The following is a 22,847-nucleotide window of genomic DNA, read 5'->3' as shown; positions in this document are numbered from 1 at the left end:
TAAATGATTAGTAGATGGTATATAAGACAAGATCAGTTAGTATCATTTATTTTATTACAAAATGATAGTCATTCTATTCAGTCAGGTCAGCATGCTTTTTCATCCATACATACACAAAAAAAGTCCATTTAGTTTAAATGGTGCTATTTATACAAAATGGGTTAAAACGACCAGGTAGAATGACCTCCCACATTTCCAAGTCCATATCATGTGTGACATGTCACCATTTGAAAGCTTTCAAGCAATTAACAAATGTCTTCTCTGAATATCCAACAGCAGGGTGTCCATCTGTGTGTGTGTGTGTGTGTGTGTGTGTGTGTGTGTGGGGGGGGGGGGGCGAGGCTGTTATGACACTCAGGTCAGGCTTCCCTTGAGCTCATTGCCAGTTTGCCTCTTTTCCCCACAGTTGCACAACAGCTGTTGGAAAATGCCCAAAACATGACGTACGTGTGTGTGTGTGTGTGTGTGTCTCTATCTGGCGGCCTCGGTCCCTTTAGACTCCACGTACTCCAGAGCCTTCTCCTTGACAGCCTGGATGCTCTCTGGCGTGCCGTTCTTCTTCTCATACTCCAGGTAACGCTTGAAGAAGAACTTGATCCTCTTCACCGCCACACTCAGGTGGATCACACGGTCAAACACAGCCCTGAACACAGGAAACAGGATGTTAGACCAGGTCACATGACAGGAAACACCTTGCTACCAATGACAGTGCATTCGGAAATCATTCAGACCCCTTGACCTTTTCCACATTTTATTACGTTACAGGCTAATTCTAAAATGAAATTAAAAAAAACTCAATCTACACACAATACCCCATAATGACAATGTTTGCAAATGTATAAAATAAAATATGAAATATCACATTTACATAAGTATTCAGACTCTTTACTCAGTACTTTGTTGAAGCATCTTTGGCAGCGATTACAGCCTCGAGTCTTCTTGGGTATGACGCTACAAGCTTGGCACATCTTTATTTGGGGAGTTTCTCTAATTCTTCTCTGAAGATCCTCTCAAGTTCTGTCAGATTGGATGGGGAGCGTCACTGCAAAGCTATTTTCAGGTCTCTCCAGAGATGTTCGATCGGGCCCAAGTCCGGGCTCTGGCTGTTGGAAGGTGAACCTTCGCCCCAGTCTGAGCTGAAAAACATCCCCACAGCATGATGCTGCCACCACCGTGCTTCACCGTAGGGATGGTGCCAGGTTTCCTCCAGACATCCCGCTTGGCATTCAGGCCAAAGAGTTCAGTCTTGGTTTCATCAGACTAGAGAACCTTGTTTCTTATGGTCTGAGAATCATTTAGGTGCCTTTTGGCAAACTCCAAGCGCGCTGTCATGTGCCTTTTACCTTCAATGCTGCAGAAATGTTTTGGTACCCTTCTCCAGATCTGTGCCTCGACACAATCCTGTCTCGGAGTTCTACGGACAATTCCTTCGACCTCCTGGCTTGGTTTTTGCTCTGATATACACTGTCAACTGTGGGACCTTATATAGACAGGTGTGTGCCTTTCCACATCATGTCCAATCAATTGAATTTACCACAGGTGCACTCTAATCAAGTTGTAGAAACATTTCAAGGATGATCAATGGAAACAGGATGCACCTGAGCTCAATTTCGAGTGTCTGAATACTTATGTAAATAAGGTATTTCTGTTTTTTAGTTTAAATAAATGTGCAAAACAATTTCCAAAAACCTGTTTTCGCTTTGTCATTATGGGGTATTGTGTGCAGATTGAGGATTTTTCTTTTTCTAATCCACTTTAGAATAAGGCTATAATGTAACAAAATGTGGAAAAAGTCAAGTGGTCTGAATACTTTCCGAATGCACTGTATATGGTAGTTAGCATATACCCTCAATAACACCTAAATTCATGACTGGTTATGTGTTACAAAAGTCAAATTAATGAATACAAGTTTGTCAGTTGAAGTGGTGTTGAACTTACATGTACATATTTCCTAGACTAAAGTTGATCCTATTTAATATTCAAATATGACATGTTTTCATAAATGAAATATTACCGGGTTAGCCTGGTCCCAGATGTGTTGGTGATTTATTGCCAACTCCTATGGTCACTGTCATGCCAAACAGACCTGGGATCAGGCTATTCCAACGTCGTTTCGTAAACAAAACAAAACCAGTGAGGTGCCGTCGGGCTCACTCACCGCACTTCCTTCTGGGAGCCGTGTTTGACCATGAGGTCTATGAAGACGGACCACAGGTCGGTGCGTTTGGGGTAGCTGGTCAGGATCTTGTCCAACATGGTCTTTCCTCGCTCTACGTCTCCGTAGCGGAACTCCAGCTGGGCAAACTTCGCTATCAGATCCACATCTGAAGAGGAGGACGACGGAGAAGGTGGATGGTTAACATGGAGATACTGTATGTAAGGTGTTAGTACTTTTTTGTCATAGAGTCAAAAAGGTACTAACTAAGAGCTGTCAACCTGGAAAAATGACTTGGCGAGTAGATCTGTTGAAAGATAAACGGACTGAGTAGAATCAGGACAGGAAAGATTGGCAATACAGCCAGAATTCCACAAGATGGCGCCATTGCCAACTTGTTTATATCAATCCAACCCAGTGTCCAATAGAAGCTAGAGGTCGAATGGAGAATGTGTTGAGGTATGGGGCTCCCAAAAGGTGTGTATGGGGCTCCCAAACAGTGTGTATGAGTCCTAAAGGTAATAACAGGGGCCTTACTGTCTTTGTTAGGCAGGCTCTTGATGGCCCTCTGTAGCAGGGCGCTGGCCGCGTCACTCTGACCCTGCTGAAGCAGGAAGGTCCCGTAGCTCAGCCACACAGCCTTCTCCTGACGGAACCTCTTCACCATGGTCTTGTACAGACCTTCCGCCTCCTACACACCATTCAACAGAAGAAACCTTACAAGCTCAGAAAGAAACTCCCAATACAACATCTAACGTGCTCTAATACGACAAGTAAATACGTGAAGTATATCCCTTTTTTCATTGAGGAATGTTAGCCGTTTTAATGAATGTTTGTGAGCCCTGGCAGTAAGCTACCTTAGTCTTCTGACACTTGGCGTAGATGTCAGCCAGCTGCTGGTAGACGGGCATGGGTTCGCAATACTGCACGGCTCGCTCAAACACCTTCTGAAGACTCTCCTCTGTCCCATACAGGTTCTCAAGGTTCAACAGAGCCACCCACACATTCAGCTTCTCCTGCTCTTCTCTGCGGGAGAATACACGCGTGTTATAGAATACATACGTTAAACACACTTTCCTTCTTTCTCTTTCACTCTTTTTTTTTGTGATACATTTTTGTACGAATTATTTGATGACAGACAGGATACAGACATTACACACAATCAACACTAGTCTAGGGTTTTTAAATTATATATATTTTTTAAAGGCGGTATGACGGTATTTTATGTTTTTGAATAAATGTTCTAAATTTGCTTTATGAGTAGTGCGTGACCCTAGGGCGGCAACGCATATTTTCTAAGTGATTTTCAAATGGGTCTTTCTACATTCTGATTGTTTAATACTGTTCAATTCAACCCCAAATATTTGTCTACATTTTTCTACATTTCTGCATTTCCTGCACTAATTTGAGCTCATTTCCACACTGCCACGTAGGCCTGCACGATACGGGCAAACAATCTAGGCCTTATTTTTAACCAAATGTGGCAACTGCGATTTGACTTGCAATTCAGAGCAAAACACTTGGGTGAACTGTTGGAATCATGGAACTAGAATGATTATTCTAATTCTATAGTTAGAATATAATAGTGGGCACTTTGAATAGTGTTGTTTGACATGACAACGAATTAAAATGCCAGGGAGGAGTTATTGTGATAGGGTAGGAACCAAAGTGTTGACAAGTGTCTCCTTGGGGACCCTATAATCTTTGGCTACATTGAATGTTTTCTTTAAGCTACTTAATTTAGCTAACATATTCATGCTTTGCGTATTCCTCTCTGATTTAGAAGATACTGTTGATACTGAAGATACACGTATTATCAGGCTATATAGCTGATTACGTTTGCTCTGACTCAGTACATTTATTAGCTAGCTAGCCAGCTAACTAGGGATTAGCATTTGCGGCAAATAAGATTAAGACCCAATTTTCTAAGAAAAGACAAACTAGTTGTTTGCAGATGTAAGCAACACAAACTAATAGTGTAATTACAGAACACTAGTGGATTTATATTAAGAAGCAAAGTGAAAACGGCATCGTTGTCATCAACATTGTTGCATGTGCTGCATTGACCATGCAGACTGAACGCAAGTGTCTCCTGGGCGAGGAACAACAAACGCGCTCCTTGAGTGACGGGGGGCGGGACTAGGTCTGTGGAAACGGGCATGGAGAGAGAGCAGAGAGATGACCCAAGTAGCGAAGTAAACTAGAAAAATGGACGTTACACAAAGCGTATCCCATTTAACAAACCCAACATTCAAATACCGTTTTAGAAGGTCAAGTAAAAAAATAAATAAACCGGTCCGTGCATCAATACCGGTACATCATAAAATACGGTATACTGCCCAGACCTAATCAACACATTCATATCCCCCCCACGCCAACCCACCCACAGGACCCGTTTTCTTCTTCGTGTTGTCCGCCCCACAGCCTAGCTGCGCTGGTAGAATCCCCCTAGTAGGACTGAGGGTTGCCAGAGCAACAGTGGGGCTGGGCGAGGCAGGTAGACTGCTCTCACACACCAATGACTCAAGCACCTCCAACTGTACAGCCAGAAAGCTGCTGAGGGCCTCCAGGCTGGAGTTGCAGCACTCAGAGAGCGACGACAGCACCAGCACAGGAGAACCCTCCAGAGGTGGATCTAAGGAGCGTGTTATGAACACACACACACACCTGACCCCACCCCACCACTAACCTGAAGGAGATAGTCTTCAGAGCCCTCTCGGCCACCGCTCTGGCCTGTTCTATCTGTGTGGCCTGCAGGTGGAAGGCCATGAACTGCAGCCAGAGCAGAGAGCTGTCAGGGGAGCTGAGTAGCAGGCGCTCAAAGCTAGCCGCCGTCTGGGGTCGCAGGCCTGGGTCCATCAGCTCCGTCTCCAGCTTGGTCAGGGCCTTCTCAGCCTCCCGCTTCTCCACCTCCTGCTCATGGCGAGACTTCTTCTGGGGCTGGGGGGACGAGGGGGATGAAAGCAAGGAAAGAAGAAGAAAGGATTTAGAGGAGAGTGGCAGTTAAAGAGAGGAAGGAAAGAGAGATAGAGAAAGGTCATAAAGACAACACCAGTACTATAAATAATCCAAGGGAGAGGTCAAACGTACACCTCCATGAACATTTTGGAGGCTGTACAGCCATTATAACCCTCATAGCAAAATGCAATGCAAACATTCCTTTACTACGCGATTTCCTTTAGTAGGTAGCACTCATAGTGCAACCCCAGCATTACTCCTTACCTTAGTGTTCACCTCGTCGTCCTCCCCGTCGCTGGAGTCCTCTCCCCCCAGGGCAGCGGATGCTGGTTTCAGGGCGCTCAGCGCTGCATCCCAGGAGAACCCTCCGGTCACCTGTAGTCTGGCCGGCTGCACTGGGACGGGCTTCTCCACCTCCGCAGGTTCCAACTTCTTTTCCTCCTCTACTTCTTCTTCTCTGAAGTACACCTCCACTCCGCTATCGCTGTCCTCCCCTTTCCCCGTCTTCTTCTTCTTCAGAACTTTTTCTGCAGTTCCCTGTGTTAAGACACAAGATAAGTGATTATATGGATTAGACATTCCAGTCCCCAGTCGAACTGCTAGGGCAATCCAAGTTATACAGAGATCAGTGCTTCCTCTATTCTGTGTAGTAGTATTAGTATCAGTGACATCATGGAAGAGGACAGGTTTCTTTTTAAAATAGCTTATTATCTAAATTGTATTACACGTATAATTTTTTTAATAAAAAGCACTCGCACATCTCAGCTATCTTGTTGCAAATGTCGTATCACTTTGTTGATTGAAACTAGAAAGGATTAGCTTGTATTTCACCCTCAGTGGGGTCACTAGAAAGGATTAGCTTGTATTTCACCCTCAGTGGGGTCACTAGAAAGGATTAGCTTGTATTTCACCCTCAGTGGGGTCACTAGAAAGGATTAGCTTGTATTTCACCCTCAGTGGGGTCACTAGAAAGGATTAGCTTGTATTTCACCCTCAGTGGGGTCACTAGAAAGGATTAGCTTGTATTTCACCCTCAGTGGGGTCACTAGAAAGGATTAGCTTGTATTTCACCCTCAGTGGGGTCACTAGAAAGCAGAAACATCCGGTTTTCAGGGATCCAGCATCTCCAACGTAGCTTCCTTTTCCTCTGAAAACTGGATGTGGTGACCCCGCTCAGGCGTTTCTGTTTTACGCCTGCTACGTTAGATGACCTTGTATTAAGAAAAGAGGGACAAATAGACACCTGCTTGCTCTCCGACTCTGTGCGTTTCCTCTTCTTGGTGGCGTCACGCTTCTCCTTGGCCTCTCCTGTCACGCGCAGGTGCAGCCCCAGGGATTCTGGGATAACGTCTGGTTTCCCAGTGTCCTCTTGGAGCAGAGACAGATCCACCAGCCCTTTTTCTTTGTCGATGCTGAGAGGAACAACACATTCATGTTAAAAAAAACTAAATGTAGAAAACTAAAAACTCCTACACATTGGTGCTCTTGTTTGCTCCATAATAACCCTGTGGGTCACAAACATGTTCAATAAAACAATTAAATCTAGGTTATTACCCCACAATATGACTAACAACTTCCTTGTTTTATGGAACACCCCTATTCAAGAATTAGATGGTCAGGAAGGGCCAACCTATTCCCCTAGCAGTGGTGTGGTTGTACCAAATGATTGTAGGGGGGGGGGGGGGGGGGGGGGTCTTACCTGAGGATCTTGGTGGTGAGCAGTGTGGACTGTGGTACTTTCTTGGCATAGTCTTGGTGGCTAGCCACAAAGTACTTAGTGGCCTTCTGGAACTGGGCTCTGCCCTTTATGGATCTAGACAAACTGTCAAAAACAAAAAGGCAACATTTTCAATTAGCTATATTACCATAGCAACAGCTTTTCTACGTTGGGTTTTCATAATCATAATTGATCTTCAGGAAAAAGCTGCATGATAATTTCATATCTTCCCAGACCATTGTACATGTATACTAAAGGTGTGAATATGTGAATCTGGAGATATATTGTCTAAGTATAATACAGAAGTAATGAAAACCTTACATGTATTTTTCATTCATAGTTTCATGTCTTTCCAGGACATTGTAAAGGTATGTCATTTTTTGAATAAAAGGGCTGGTTTCTATAAAGGGATAATGGACTGAGTTACCTAACAAAGACTCCCTGTGCATTGACAGTCCTCACATAGCCTCTGACGATCTGCCCCTCTGACAGGTCTTCCAGAGACACAATCTCTGGGTCCTTTACTACTGAGGCCTTCCCTGGGTTCGTCCTGAAAGATCATTCAAATGATTCATTTAGAAAATGCCCTTTTCCACTGCTCAAAGCGCCTAACATAGATATATGATGATAGTTCGAATGGACCAGTAGAATAGAGGAGAAGAATGAAGAGAGAGACATGTATAGGGTGTCGTTATTGCTTTGGGAGTTATTTCCTAATACACTTGAACTCTTTAATTCACTTTGTCCATGAAAACCAAGTCAGAGAGGGAATCATACCTCGAAGGGCGGAGGGACAGCTGCCATTTGCTCTTCGCCTCTCCTACAATGCAGCACCTAGAAAGAGCACAAAAACATTAACACATTACTTAGTTTAACCTTGAAATAACTTGAATTACATAACTCTCTAAAGCTGGTCTTTTATTTAACACTCCAAAACCATTTTAACTTGACTAACTTTTAGACTGGTCCAGTTAGCCTTTAACCCAGGTTTAAAGCGTGCCACTGACCTGACCAGCTGGTCCTTGCTGTACCGCTCCAGAGGTTTTGGCTTATATTTGTCAGCCAGGTCCTCCATGGCAACTGTTCCCATGGCGCTGAATGGCAGCTTCACCAGCAGACCCAGGTTTGGATCTAGCTTCTGCACCAACCCCATGATTACATGGCCCTTCTCCAACTTGTGTACACCTGACAGTGATTGACAACCAACATTACGAGTGAGTAAATGCAACTACAACACAGCGAGAGAGCTGTATATGGTGAGTTGACCTGTCTGTATTGATGGTTCAAAGTTTAAACGTTGGTTATAAGTTGGTTATACCTTGATATTTCTGTATTGGTGGTTAGAAGGACCTATTTTCAATATACTGATGTTTAGAAGGTTTCTATGTAATATTCAATGTACTATTGATGGTTGGAGAAGGGTCTTATATTCACTGTATTGATGGTTAGAAGAGAGTGGTGTGTCTTGTATTTATTTTGTGTTCTTACCATTGAGAGACAATGAGAGGCGTGAGGGCTTGGAGGAGCTGACTGTCACCACCTTAGCACTGACCGCCTGGCCCAGCTTGAACAGCTTCTCTGGGTGTTTGGCATCCTGAATTCATAAAAATAAAAAAGATTTCAGTGAACCTATTAGGGTGAACACAGATCCATACAGTATAAGGGACATCTGAGGGATGACACCATCTTCATTTTACAGTTTTACAAAAATGTCTTGAGGTCTTTGAGGGAATTCCCCATAGAAGGAATGAGAAAAAAGTTAAGTGTATATAAAACATACTTTAGGGTCAGAGGTCATGGCCAGTTGTTCAACAGTTCCAGTTACTGAGGGACCAGTAGTCACTTCTAGACACTTCCTCGTTGGAAAGTACTGAGGAAGAAATACACATTTAACACAACTAGTACTACTACTAAACATGTTTCACACATTCTGTATAACAAGTCACTTAACTTCAATTTACGTTTGTTCAAACTCACCTTTGACACAAAGCAAATGACGTCGTCTCCGACCTGATAACGCTTCAGCATCTCTTTGGTCTTGACAGGCTTAATATCTGCGTCTTCTTTCAGTTTACTGTGACCAGAGAGGGAAAGATCATCTAACAAGAAACCAAAAAGGCACTATAATAACAGAATATGTTTTTCTAAATGTTCAGAACATTTACCTGGGAAGAAGTGTGAGTTCAGGCATGGAGTAAGTGAAGTTGGGATGGGAGAACGGCAAGAACCTAAAAAAAAGAAACAATATATATTTGCAACACTAAAATAACGCAAATATTTCAAACAGAATACCTGTAATTCAGAAATATCCTTCAAATGATCGAACTATATAAAGAAAATGTGACTACTTAAATCTGTTACGATATTGTTATCCTTACCTGTGACTGTTGCCCTCCCGTCCTCCGATGACCCGGGCTGTGACCTCACTTCCTATCTTGAGGAGGGACGTGGGGAACGTTCCCACGCACACCACTTCCTGTATCTCGGACACGTGCACGCACCCCGTGCTCCCGTCCTCTAGCGTCACCAGCACACACGTAGGCTTCACTTTCTTCACCTTCCCCTTGACCACGTCGCCGTAGCGATACGTGCCCTTCGACCTCTTGGAGTCGGAGATGAATCTCTTGCGTTCGGGCGGGGCGAGTTCCCAGGACACTAGGGGGAGACCTTCTAGTGCCTCGCAGCTGGATTTGGTGACGGTGATCGTCAGGGTTTTACCGGCGGTCAGTTTCTCAGAGTCGAAGCGGAACGTTTCGTTGGGGTGATTGGTGGTTTGGATGACCGTCAGTTGGGCCGTGTCGCCCAATGAGATGACGGCAAAGTCGCGGTCGGCGTGATGCACAGTGGCAGTGTGTGTGGACCCTGCCTCCACCTATAAGGACACAGGTTATGAACTATCAAGATTTTAAGGCTTTTCAAAGTGGAAAAGATTGTTTAGACCATAAGGGTGCAGGGAGTTTCAACTTCAGGGATAATACAGATCTATTGCATTGAATGTTTTCAAAAAATGTTTTACCAAATTAACCACATTATCCACTATTGACCTTTCAGCCACCCAATCACTCATAAAGAAGCTTCACGTAGTCACAAATGATACTAGTAAGGCAGTGTTCCAAACGCACTATATAGGAACCAGGGTGTCACTTGCGATGCAGCCTTGTACTCACCTCTTGCCTCTTGCCGGTCAGTTTAGTCAAGAGGGACACGTAGACTTGAGAGGTCATGAGGTCAACGTGGAGGATTACCGGCATGCACTTCTGTCCCGTCGCCAACTTACCTGAAACATTACACACATTTAGTTTACATTATAACTATGATGTAACAGTCAAAACATTCCCCATGTGTCACACTCAAAAGATTCCTCATTTTGTGTCTGGTAGAAGGGTAAACAAAGCTCTATTATTGGGTTCATCGCGATGACTAAGGTGCCCGCTTGACCCTATCCCCTCCTCTCTCCTCCAGACCATTTCCGGAGACCTTCTCCCCTTCCTCACCTCGCTCATCAACTCATCCTTGACCGCTGGCTACGTCCCTTCTGTCTTCAAGAGAGCGAGAGTTGCACCCCTTCTCAAAAAACCTACACTCGATCCCTCTGATGTCAACAACTACAGACCAGTATCCCTTCTTTCTTTTCTCTCCAAAACTCTTGAACGTGCCGTCCTTGGCCAGCTCTCTTGCTATCTCTCTCAGAATGACCTTCTGGATCCTAATCAGTCAGGTTTCAAGACTGGTCATTCAACTGAGACTGCTCTTCTCTGTGTCACGGAGGCTCTCCGCACTGCTAAAGCTAACTCTCTCTCCTCTGCTCTCATCCTCCTAGACCTATCTGCTGCCTTTGATACTGTGAACCATCAGATCCTCCTCTCCACCCTCTCCGAGTTGGGCATCTCCGGCGCGGCTCACTCTTGGATTGCGTCCTACCTGACAGGTCGCTCCTACCAGGTGGCGTGGCGAGAATCTGTCTCCGCACCACGTGCTCTCACCACTGGTGTCCCCCAGGGCTCAGTTCTAGGCCCTCTCCTATTCTCGCTATACACCAAGTCACTTGGCTCTGTCATATCCTCACATGGTCTCTCCTATCACTGCTACGCTGACGACACACAATGAGTCTTCTCCTTTCTCCCTTCTGATAACCAGGTGGCGAATCGCATCTCTGCATGTCTGGCAGACATATCAGTGTGGATGACGGATCACCACCTCAAGCTGAACCTCAGCAAGACGGAGCTGCTCTTCCTCCCGGGGAAGGACTGCCCGTTCCATGATCTCACCATCACGGTTGACAACTCCATTGTGTCCTCCTCCCAGAGTGCTAAGAGCCTTGGCGTGACCCTGGACAACACCCTGTCGTTCTCCGCTAACATCAAGGCGGTGACCCGATCCTGTAGGTTCATGCTCTACAACATTCGCAGAGTACGACCCTGCTTTACACAGGAAGCGGCGCAGGTCCTAATCCAGGCACTTGTCATCTCCCGTCTGGATTACTGCAACTCGCTGTTGGCGGGGCTCCCTGCCTGTGCCATTAAACACCTACAACTCATCCAGAACGCCACAGCCCGTCTGGTGTTCAACCTTCCCAAGTTCTCTCACGTCACCCCGCTCCTCCACACACTCCACTGGCTTCCAGTTGAAGCTCGCATCCGCTACAAGACCATGGTGCTTGCCCACGGAGCTGTGAGGGGAACGGCACCTCCGTACCTTCAGGCTCTGATCAGTCCCTACACCCAAAGAAGGGCACTGCGTTCATCCACCTCTGGCCTGCTGGCCTCCCTACCTCTGCGGAAGCACAGTTCCCGCTCAGCCCAGTCAAAACTGTTCGCGGCTCTGGCACCCCAATGGTGGAACAAGCTCGCTCACGACGCCAGGACAGCGGAGTCAATCACCACCTTCCGGAGACACCTGAAACCCCACCTCTTTAAGGAATACCTGGGATAGGATAAAGTAATCCTTCTAACCCCCCCCCCAAAAAGATATAGATGTACTATTGTAAAGTGGTTGTTCCACTGGATATCATAAGGTGAATGCACCAATTTGTAAGTCGCTCTGGATAAGAGTGTCTGCTAAATGACGTAAATGTAAAGACGTCAAAAGATTCCCCATGTTATGTCTGGTAGAAGTTCCACTGGGTACAGGGTCAATTCCATGTAAATTCAGTTAATGCAGGAGTTACAATTGTAATTTCAATTAATTTCCTGAATTGAAAGGGGATTGAGCCCGACCCTGATTGGACATATAGTGAATACTCACCCGGCACATTGTCCTTGGTGGCCAGTACGGTGGCTGCGCTGAGTTCGTCTGACTTGAAGGTGACACTCCCATCCTCCCTCACCTCGTCTACGCTCATCTTCATCTTCTGGCCTATGGTCACCGCAGACAGCTGCGTGAATAGGTCAGAGTCACCTGTCAGAGACAGAGGGAGGAGGAACAAGAGAAAAGAGAGAGTTAAAGCTAACTCTTAGCATAATCATTTTGATCAATTTAAATTGATTGGAATAGCACTTTTGAACCTACTAGGAAAAGGGAACTTAGCAAACGTAAGAAAACTAATAGTTCCTAGAACAGTTGACAACAATGTTACAACTCAACACACGTACCTCTGCTGGCCATCATCTCCATCACGGCCTTCCTCTCCTGCAGGCCTTGGATCAGCCTGGCCTGGCCGTCTCTCTTAGGGGAGGTGACCTCTGACACCTTGAGACTGACCAAGAACCTGTGCTTCTCCTCGTCCAAGTTGGTCACCTTGGCAACCACCGTATGGCCCAGCTGGAAGTGAGCCCCCGTGTCGCTGACGAACTTGTCACTTATGGCCTGGAGGAGAAAGAGTACGTCAATATAAATGATTCTATACTAATGGCTTTTAGACAATGTTGTTGATGATTTGAAGGAGAAAGGAGAGCTGAGCTGCATAAATTCTACAAAGAGACGAATCCTGAAAAATATTCTGTTCCGATAGGGTTTCTTTGGTCCACCATATGATTGAGCTTCATATCCTTGTGGATATTTGTCAGGGTGACTATACCTTTTCAACAAACTGCATAAAATATTCTTAGCTAACTCCCATTGACCCCTACTAACTCCCATTGACCCCTACTAACTCCCATTGACCCCTACTAACACCCATTGAACCCTACTAACACCCATTGAACCCTACTACACCCAGCCCACTCCCCTGAACCCTACTAACACCCATTGAACCCTACTAACACCGCCCCACCCCTTGAACCCTACTAACTCTTAGTACATTCCAATCATTCCAATTTACTCCCACTACCTCCAATTGACTGAGGCTAAATGCCACTAGTAACTCCTTCCCAATTAACTCACCGCTTTAGGGGCCAGGCCAACCAGGCCATAGGGGAACTCCACAAACACTCCGTAGGGCATGATGTTCTTGACCCAGCCAATCAGTTGCACCCCAACTGTGATGTCAGAGAACTCCTTAGCCACCACGCCCCCCTCCTCCAGGAATGACTTCACAGTGGGCTTTTTAGTCAGGGTCTTGAGACAGGCAGGGTTAAGGGAAAGGTACTGTGTAGTCGTACTACAGTAAAAAGCGGTTACGATGCCCTTTAGTAAGAGGTAGTCGTTTCCTTGGTATAGCCACTACATTCTAAACACAACCACGACAGCCAGCCGCAATGGTGAGACGAACACAACATTCAACCACACTGATGAGAGCGGTCTGTTATGTTTTGGGCTATGTGTCTGAAATCAATGTGTGAAGGTAAGTGAGCGATCTGAAGTTTAAAAGTATGAAAAGGATACAATATTCGGTTTCTTCTTGCTGAGGCAGACAATGTTGGAGATGATGTCACCCTCTTGCAGCCCCTCCCACAGCAGTAGGCAGTTGGACACGTGGTCGGAGAGGTGCATCATGGGTAGCAAGGCGGTGGTCTCCTCTGGCAGAATGGACACCTCCAGACCGGTAAGGACTTTACTCACCACCTTAACCTCCACTTTCTAAAACAATAAAAAGACAAAAAAAACTGAACGCAAAGATCAGTTTAGACTCCAAGCCAACAATGGAGATTAACCTAACACATTCAACAACTGCATAGAACATGCAACTATATAAAAGAGAGACCATATTTTTTTTACAAATTCAGAAATGATTATATGTGTTAACAATATGAAAGAATGTGCTGCCATTTTCTTACCTTCCCAACCTCAAAGTCAAACGTGGGTTTAGGCGGTGCCTCAGTGTCTCCTCCTGCCACTGCCTTGAAGGAAAGAAGGAGCTTCTCCTTCTCCACGTCACAGTTCAGCACTTTAGCCTTCACCACCTGAATAGAACAGAGAACCAAGGTAGCCATTAAAACTGTGTTTAGAAAGGCAGCCCAGTTCTGATATTTTTTCCACTCATTGGTATTTTGACACTTAACATCAGACCTTTTCACGTCAGATCTTTTTCAGATGTGATTGGTCAAAAGACCAATTAGTGAAAAAGAGATCAGAATTGGGCTGTCTGTCTAAACTAAGCCTTCCCTGTTTTGATACAGAAGTTTAAAACGGAACCTTTTCTGACACCGGCAAGACAAACTGGTGGAAGAACTTCAATTAAAGTGACCGTTTTATGTGTCAAAGTTCAATAACTATCAGTAGGCTACTTCAAGGTTATTCAAGAGGACAATTAGCCTATATCGCAAGTAGAACACAGAAAAACAACCACAAATCGACAACGCATAAGAATTATCAAGATACAGAAAAGTTCCAGGCAGCCATTTTGTTTCCCCTCACCTGTCCGACGTAGAACATGTTCTCAGGAACTATCACCGGCTCCGTGCTGAGCTCGTTGGGGGGCACCAGCCCCTTGACTTCGCCGTAGAAACAGACGATGCAGCCAAAGTCCTTGACACAGACGATGAACCCGTGGGAGACGCGACCGCGGCGGGCATCTTCGTAGGTCAGGAACAGGGGGAGGGAGGAATCTACCAGGGCCATCTTCCTAGTTAGGGTCAGCTTCTTCTCCTGTGGGTCCACCGACAACACCTGAGACAGAGGGATGGAGGGAAACAGTTTTAAACTAAGAGATTAAACAGCAAACCAGACAAGCAAGTACAGAGTACGTTAAAACCTCTTAAGGATCTCTACAGATCGGTGTTCCACCCGCGGGACGGTTGAGCTAATGTGCGCTAATGCGATTAGCATGAGGTTGTAAGTAACAAGACCATTTCCCAGGACATAGACATATCTGATATTGGCAGAAAGCTTAAATTCTTGTTAATCTAACTGCACTGTCCAATTTACAGTAGCTATTACAGAAAGAATACCATACTATTGTTTGAGGAGCGTGCACAGTTATGAACTTGAAAAGTTATTAATAAACCAATTAGGCACATTTGGGCAGTATTGACAAGATTTTGAACAGAAATTCAATGGTTCATTGGATCAATCTAAAACTTTGCACATACACTGCTGCTACCTAGTGGCCAAAATCTAAATTGCGCCTGGGCTGGAATAATACATTATGGCCTTTCTCTTGCACTTCAAAGACGATGGAACAAAAAAGATCTAATGTGTTATACTCTCCTACATTCATTTCACATTTTCACAAACTTCAAAGAGTTTCCTTTCAAATGGTATCAATAATATGCATATCCTTGCTTCAGGTCCTGAGCTACAGGCAGTTAGATTTGGGTATGACATTTTAGACGAAAATTGAAAAAAGGGTCAGATCCTTATAAGACACTTTTTCATCTACTTATTAGGTAGATTAACCTACACCTAATATTTGCTAAAGAGAATTATGAGTAGGTGTTTATTTCATCAATGATTGGTTCCCCAAGGTTAAAGGTCACAACAGTTGACCCTTTCTAAAGGTTACACAGTACTACTGACCCGGCACTTGATGGTCATGCCCACTGTGTACTTCTTCTCGGGGTTCTTGAGGATGATGTCAGAGAGGTGTGTCCGTGGAACCAGGCCTCTGATGTAGTCTGTCACCTTCACCATCATGCCATGGCTCTGGAGGGATGTCACCGTGCCCTGGGAGAGAGAGAGGACAAACTGGGTTAAAACACACGCCACTAGGAATGCACAATTCCCGGTTGGAAGGTTCCTGGAATCAGGAGCAAATCATCCAGAATCCCCCAACCTGGATTTCTAGAAAACCTAGAAAAGTTACCAGAATTTTTCCACCCTACACACACACTTTAATGGGCAAATGTGGTTTATTTTTTTGAAGACCTTTCAGAGGTGTTGTGCGAGAGAGAGACAAACTAAAAATATAAAATATCTTACCTGAACAATCTGTCCAGGGTGGATGTCATGGTATCTTCTGAAGAACGGGGCATTAATGACGCTCCTATAGGAGAGACCGCAAGGTTACAAGCTGGAACAAACAGATATCCTTTACAAGCTGGAACAAACATACGTTCTTTACAAGCTGGAACAAACAGACGTCCTTTACAAGCTGGAACAAACAGATATCCTTTACAAGCTGGAACAAACATACGTTCTTTACAAGCTGGAACAAACAGACGTCCTTTACAAGCTGGAACAAACAGACGTCCTTTACAAGCTGGAACAAACAGACGTCCTTTACAAGCTGGAACAAACAGACGTCCTTTACAAGCTGGAACAAACAGACGTCCTTTACAAGCTGGAACAAACATATGTCCTTTACAAGCTGGAACAAACAGAAGTCCTTTACAAGCTGGAACAAACAGACGTCCTTTACAAGCTGGAACAAACAGACGTCCTTTACAAGCTGGAACAAACAGACGTCCTTTACAAGCTGGAACAAACAGATGTCCTTTACTAGCTGGAACAAACATACGTTCTTTACAAGCTGGAACAAACATACGTCCTTTACAAGCTGGAACAAACATACGTCCTTTACAAGCTGGAACAAACATACGTCCTTTACAAGCTGGAACAAACGTATGTCCTTTACAAGCTGGAACAAACAGACGTCCTTTACAAGCTGGAACAAACAGACGTCCTTTACAAGCTGGAACAAACAGACGTCCTTTACAAGCTGGAACAAACAGACGTCCTTTACAAGCTGGAACAAACAGACGTCCTTTACAAGCTGGAACAAACAGACGTCCTTTACAAGCTGGAACAAACAGAGGTCCTTTACAAGCTGGAACAAACAGACGTCCTTTACAAGCTGGAACAAACAGATGTCCTTTACTAGCTGGAACAAACATACGTCCTTTACAAGCTGGAACAAACAGACGTCCTTTACAAGCTGGAACAAACATACGTCCTTTCCAGATGTATTGAATGGAATTGAAAACGTCACACACATTTGCAACAGGGCTTTTACGCACACACGCTATTCTAAGTCGGGTTCGTGACCCCTAGTGGGGTTGCTTGGGAATTGTAGTGGGGTCACCCCAAACAGACAATTAAAAATACAGATTATTATATGGGACAATATACAAACGTTTGAGAAATGATAACTTGAAAATTACTATTTCATTGAATTAATGTATTTATTGTTTCTCCTAATTTTGATAGAAAATATTGAATTGGTTAAGTGTTGATGTAAATCATTAGATTTGGGGGGGGGGGGGGGGGGGTCGCCAGAAATTCTGGCCAAGAAAATGAAAACCACTGCACTACAGGATGTCCATCCACACACACACCACACTTACTGACGCAGGCTGACCAGGTGCACCTGCTCCATGGGGCTGAAGTCCATGATCCTACAGGTGTGTTCAGGCTTGGCCATGACACGATTCAGGTTGAACGCCTCCCTGGGCTCCTTCATGTGGTTCCTCTGGAGACGGGAGAAACGGAGCTATCAAATCAAACCCCTGCCCCTAGGCCAGTCACAGACCACATCAGTCCACTTTCACTGGGCCAGGTCAAAACAGCCATGGGTTTGAGGTTTTGCATTGTTTTTAATGTTGGTTTGTCACATGATCCAAGGGGCATGGGCTCACCATTATGTTCTCACCATAGCTGATGAACTTCCTCATTCAAAACCGTCGCAATATTCTCTACAACACTGTTTTTATCCTTAGCATTTTGGCAGTAGTAAGGTGCTCTACCAGGTCTACAAAGAGGGCCTTGGCTATAGTTAGTATGGTACACCAACAATATGGTCTACCAGCAATAGGAACTAACATGTACAAAGACCCGAGTTGGTACTTAAACTCACAAGACGTAACACAAGTATGGTCTAACAACACGGACTCACATGTACAAACACCACAGTCTGGTCAGGCAGCTTCAGCATGGCTCCAGACAGGTGATGGAGAGCGGTCATCTTGCAGCCATGCGCCACCTCCCCTATCCTCTCAGTGGCCACCAGGTCCACATCGCCCCCTGGCTGCAGCAGGTGGCTGCGCAGGGACAGGCCCACCAGCCGGGTGGACGGCTCCACATAAAGGACGCAGGCCTTCACCTGGGAGAGAAAGGGGTCAAAAGTCAATAAAGGTCAACTGAATGTAATGTCTAAACTAGATTACAGTCATAATTGGCCAATTTGAAATTGTCACGAATTGCTTGTTTTTGTTTTGTTATTTGAGGTAGAAATTTGTACAACTCTTGCATGTACGATTACTGTTGAAAAACTCACTTTCATACGATGCAAAGTCCGACATTCTATACCATTCTGTCTCATCCAACTGTGCGACAGACTGATTGGCAATAGCCTAATAGATTGTAAATTCTTACGTTGTCTCCCTCGCTGAATGTGGAGGCCTGTTCTGGTTCCAGGTGCATAAAGTCCACCAGGCCGGTGAAGGAGGAGAGGAACTCCAGAATCAGACCGTGTAGGGTCACCTAGAACCACAGGGTCAACCACAATGAAACAGGAAATCAACATATTATTGACTTCAAAAGAAGAGACCTCTCAGATATACTAAATTGCAAGTTCTCTAGTTGCTATCAATATTACAAAAAGTTTATATGTCAAGCAACAAGAGACATTTGCCAACAATATTAAGCCACGAAACGGTGTAATTGTTCATTTAAAATCATAGGTGTAAACCAACACTTCTCTGTGCTTAGACTTAGACTACTAATATGTATAAGATTGTTGTTAGAATACAGTATTCAGTCAATGTACCTTTTTGATCTGGGCTTTGACCAGTAGGCCAGGCAGCAGGTTGGTAAGGGTCCAGCCGTGCTCTGTGTCTGCAACGGCCTGAGCCACCGCCGTGGGGCTGATGGACAGACGGACCACACGCCCATCGTTCTTCACCTCCTCCAACAGAAAAGTCACATACTGGCCCACCTTCAGCTCTGCAACACCAGGGTTGTTGTATTCATTAGGCATCAAATGGAAGAAAACAGACTGAAACAGGAAGGGGCTACCCATACTCATTTATATTTTCCGTTGCAAAACATTGTAAACTTTTTCGATTGCGAGCCACAATGAACATGACCCAGAAAAGTCACATTCAACACAATTAATAACACATTAGTAATTTTGACGTCTACAGAGTACATTGAAGAAATGTATCAGACCTCTGGAGAAACTAACAGCGTGACATTGAATGGAATGTGTACTATATTTGATGTGAAAGGGGACTCTTTTAGATACCTTTGGGACTATTGGTTTTGTCTTTGGCTGCCTGCTTGGGCAGGAAGGCCTTGGTTCCCTTGATGCCGAGGTCAACCAGGTGGCCGTGATCCTCAATACTCTCTACACAACCACTCAGGATCTGAAACAAAAACGTGACATCAGTCTTAGCCTAAAATATGACCTCAAATCATAAACAGGATATCACAACTTTTCTTTATTTTTCTAGCTCTTCTTAGACAAATGCCTCTATGCCTTTAACTGAAGGAACTGGGCCCAGACACACAAAACGTGACCCTGACTCAGTGACCCCCCCCCGAGACAGACTGTGCCCCGTTCCGACTCGTCAGCGTATCATCACTGAAGAGGAGATCACGGGCCCAGAGCCTGTTTTTAATTTGTACTATATCACGTATACTGTAGGTGTTGACTCACCAAACCAGCCTTCAGAGAGCCAGTACTGAAGCCCTTGTTGACCTCTTTGGGGTTGATTGATAGCTGAATGCTGACCGATCCTCCTTTGGCAGTGTCCAACCTGGCTACCACACACCTGACCAGCATGCCCGGGGAGAAGAGACTGGAGAGAGAGAAGATCTCCTGGAGAGAAAGACCAAAGTGGATCCATTAGGATGTGTTGTTCACACCTCATTCGTACAGTATCAGGCATTTTCTTCTGAACTCCGTGAGGTCAGAAGAACTCAGAGCACAGTTCTTCTATATATGGTGTAACATGAGGATAAGACCGCTCAGGCCGTGTGTAGACTAGTTCATTAGGTTTGTTGTATTCTGATCAAGGACTTTAGATCATGCATCTACTCTACATTTAAATATGTCTACCGTGTCCACAGTGTCCGGATTCCCTTTCCCGCGCTATATTCAAATGTCAGTAAGCATTCTGCAAACGGTGGCATAGGCAAAAGATGATAATAGCACAAGAACTTGATGGCAGTAGCAAAATAGTGTAACTAGTCAACTAGCCCCTGTAGCTAGCCAGCAAGCTCGGAAAGCTAAAGGGGTTAGCATAACCATCTCTATAACTCTAGCCAAACAAAATGGTGTTTTTCAAAATATTAGCCAGCTGGATTGCATTTATGAAGCCAGCAAACCCGTTCCTCACACACTATTTCCCCCACAACAATATAATGAAAAGATGGCTCTCGCTCCCAAAAAACAAGTTTCTAAAGACTTGCCGTTGGAATGCTGATGACCTCGCCCACTAAATACGCTTTCAGTAGCCTGATTGCGTCCAGACTGCGGAGAAATCTGCACACAATGCGTCCCTGAGGTGATCAGCCTTATATGAACCCAACGCGACTTTTGTGCGCCTAGAACTGTCTTTTCAGTGATTATCGTATTCTGATAGCAGAACTAGCATCTATGTGTCAAGTGAGGACATGTCCTTAGTACTGCCTTATTAGACATCTCAAAAACAAGTGCACAGCCTTTTACCTATATAAAACAGAACAATCCCCTCGGTAGGAGTTAGATTAAATGTGTTACCTCTGAAGAAGCAGAGTCCAGGTGGTCACTCAGTATCTTGGTGTACGAGTCCGAGATATTGGAAATGTTCAGGTATCCCAAAAGGCCGCTGGGCAGGTTAATCGTCACCTCAAAATCTGCCACCTCCTTCACACAGCCCAGCAGTAGGGTACCCACCTTCAAGCTCTGGGGGTAAAAAAACAGGATTGTGTTCATTAGTAATCAACGAGAAGAAAATGTACTGAAACATAGAGGGACTCCCTGGACTTGTCCAATAAGAAACACTTGTTTACCCCTTTCCCTGTTACACAATCTTTTTTAAAAAATGCAACGTTGTGCCCTTATGAGCATGACCCAGGTTCAGAGCACATTCAAAGGGTGTGCAAAGGAAATGAGATGGCAGAGAAATATAAAATGTTAAAACGTATGTTGTTGATTGAACTTACTTTTAACTGTAGGATATCTACAGAGGTTGTTGTATTGAGCTTCAGAGCCTCCTCTTTGCTCGTCTTTTGCCTCTTAGCTTTCTTCAAGGCATCCTCTTTCTGTCCCTTCCTTTTCTTGGATTCCTCTGGTTCATGTGTCTGAAAGAGTCAACCACAATAGTATCTGTATTGAGTCAGAATAATGATTGAGATGCACATTTGAGCTTAGCTCTGGTCCAGGGTGTCAGTAGGTTGCACTGTCGCGAACGAATCTCTGGACCAGAGCTAACTTGAGCTAAACCACAATAAGGTTCGTATATCACATTGATGATTGACTAGACTCGTTTTTTTTTTTTTACCTCAAACAGATTGTCCACTTCTGTATGCCTTCTCACAGGTTCTGCTTTACTTTCAGTGGTCTGCTTGGTTTTACCTCCACGAGGGAAGTCCTCCTCCGTTGATGCCATGGTTGTTTACTGATTTAAAGGTCTACAGAGACAAATTACACAGTGAATGTTATCAATCAGAGAGGAAAGGGGGCGACAAGGGCTCTTTTAGAACACATGCCAGTGGCGGAAAAAGCACCCAATTTTCATACTTGAGTAAAAGTAAAGATACCTTTAAAGAAATTGACTCAAGTAAAAGTTAGTCACCCTGTAAAATACGACTTGAGTAAAAGTCTAAAAGTATTGGGTGTTAAATGTACTTAAGTATCAAAATTAGAAGTATAAATCATTTAAAATTGCTTATATTAAGCAAATCAGACGACACCATGTTCTTGTTTTTATTAGGATAGCCATGGGCACAGTTCAACACTCAGACATAATTTACAAACGAAGCATTTGTGTTTAGTGAGTCTGCCAGATCTGAGACAGTAGGGATGACCAGGGATGTTCTCTTGATAAGTGAATTGGACAATTGTCCTGTCTTGCTAAGCATTCAAAATGTAATTTGTACTTTTGGGTGTCAGGGAAAATGTATGGAGTAAAACGTACATTATTTTCTTTAGAAATGTAGTGAAAAATATGAATACTAAATTAAAGTACAGATACCAAAAAAACGACTTAAGTAGTACTTAAAAGTATTTTTACACCACTGCACATGTCAAGCAATGTATGATTGTACAGTTTCATATATCGACTATTTCTAATACACCTATGATAAAGCTTTTGATTGTGAACACTTTGGCATTCCTACATGCACATTGAGTGTATTATTTACCTTCTGCTTCACAAAATATTTAACTAGAATCTTGATGGCTTGCTAACTAGCTACATCCCCACTAGCACATCTCAAAACATCAGCTGCATTGCTAACGTTAGCTAGTAAGCTACAGTCCGTTAGCATGCAAGCTATACAAACCAGACAATCGGTTAAAACAAAAAAATACAACAATCAATACGTGCCAACGTTTTCCTCGATTGTACATGTTTATACAAATGTTACATCCACCAGCAAACTCTACCTTTTTCTTTTAAATATCCAGTTCAGAAGTTGGTATGCAAGCTCACATGTGTGGATCAGAAGCACACCAAGTTTTCAAACCGGAAACTGACTTCAGTGGGCGTTTCCCTAATTGTCCATTCACGTCCATCTTTCAAGTGATTGACGTTTCAACAAACCTGTCATTGTCCA

At 44.3% G+C, this 22,847-nt stretch overlaps 1 protein-coding gene and 1 non-coding gene across 2 annotated transcripts; both read right to left on the bottom strand.

Annotated features, from left to right (window-relative positions):
• Nucleotides 1-32: 32 nt before the first annotated feature.
• LOC106588633 (protein RRP5 homolog) lies at nt 33-22,762 on the bottom strand. Its single transcript, XM_014177810.3, has 35 exons — nt 22,678-22,762; nt 21,572-21,701; nt 21,234-21,371; nt 20,809-20,973; nt 19,744-19,905; nt 19,330-19,450; nt 18,853-19,028; nt 18,459-18,566; nt 17,980-18,186; nt 17,432-17,556; nt 16,068-16,131; nt 15,666-15,812; nt 14,565-14,816; nt 13,985-14,110; nt 13,593-13,787; nt 13,152-13,325; nt 12,422-12,635; nt 12,075-12,227; nt 9,998-10,107; nt 9,209-9,702; nt 8,996-9,058; nt 8,808-8,904; nt 8,611-8,700; nt 8,319-8,424; nt 7,838-8,015; nt 7,608-7,664; nt 7,258-7,380; nt 6,813-6,935; nt 6,357-6,525; nt 5,378-5,650; nt 4,845-5,095; nt 3,013-3,181; nt 2,693-2,846; nt 2,159-2,324; nt 33-643 (listed from the first exon to the last, which is right to left on the bottom strand). The coding sequence occupies exons 2-35, from the start codon at nt 21,677-21,679 to the stop codon at nt 472-474; spliced, it is 5,430 nt and encodes a 1,809-aa protein (XP_014033285.1). The 5' UTR covers nt 21,680-21,701; nt 22,678-22,762; the 3' UTR covers nt 33-471.
• On the bottom strand, nt 4,564-4,804 carry LOC123739869 (small nucleolar RNA SNORA53). Its single transcript, XR_006767980.1, has one exon. It is a non-coding gene; the product is annotated as a small nucleolar RNA SNORA53 (small nucleolar RNA).
• Nucleotides 22,763-22,847: the final 85 nt, after the last annotated feature.

The sequence above is a fragment of the Salmo salar genome, chromosome 02 (genome assembly GCF_965601325.2).
Source record: "Salmo salar chromosome 02, fSalSal1, whole genome shotgun sequence".
NCBI classification, from domain to species: Eukaryota; Metazoa; Chordata; class Actinopteri; order Salmoniformes; family Salmonidae; genus Salmo; species Salmo salar.
This window is presented reverse-complemented; position numbering and strand designations above follow the sequence as displayed.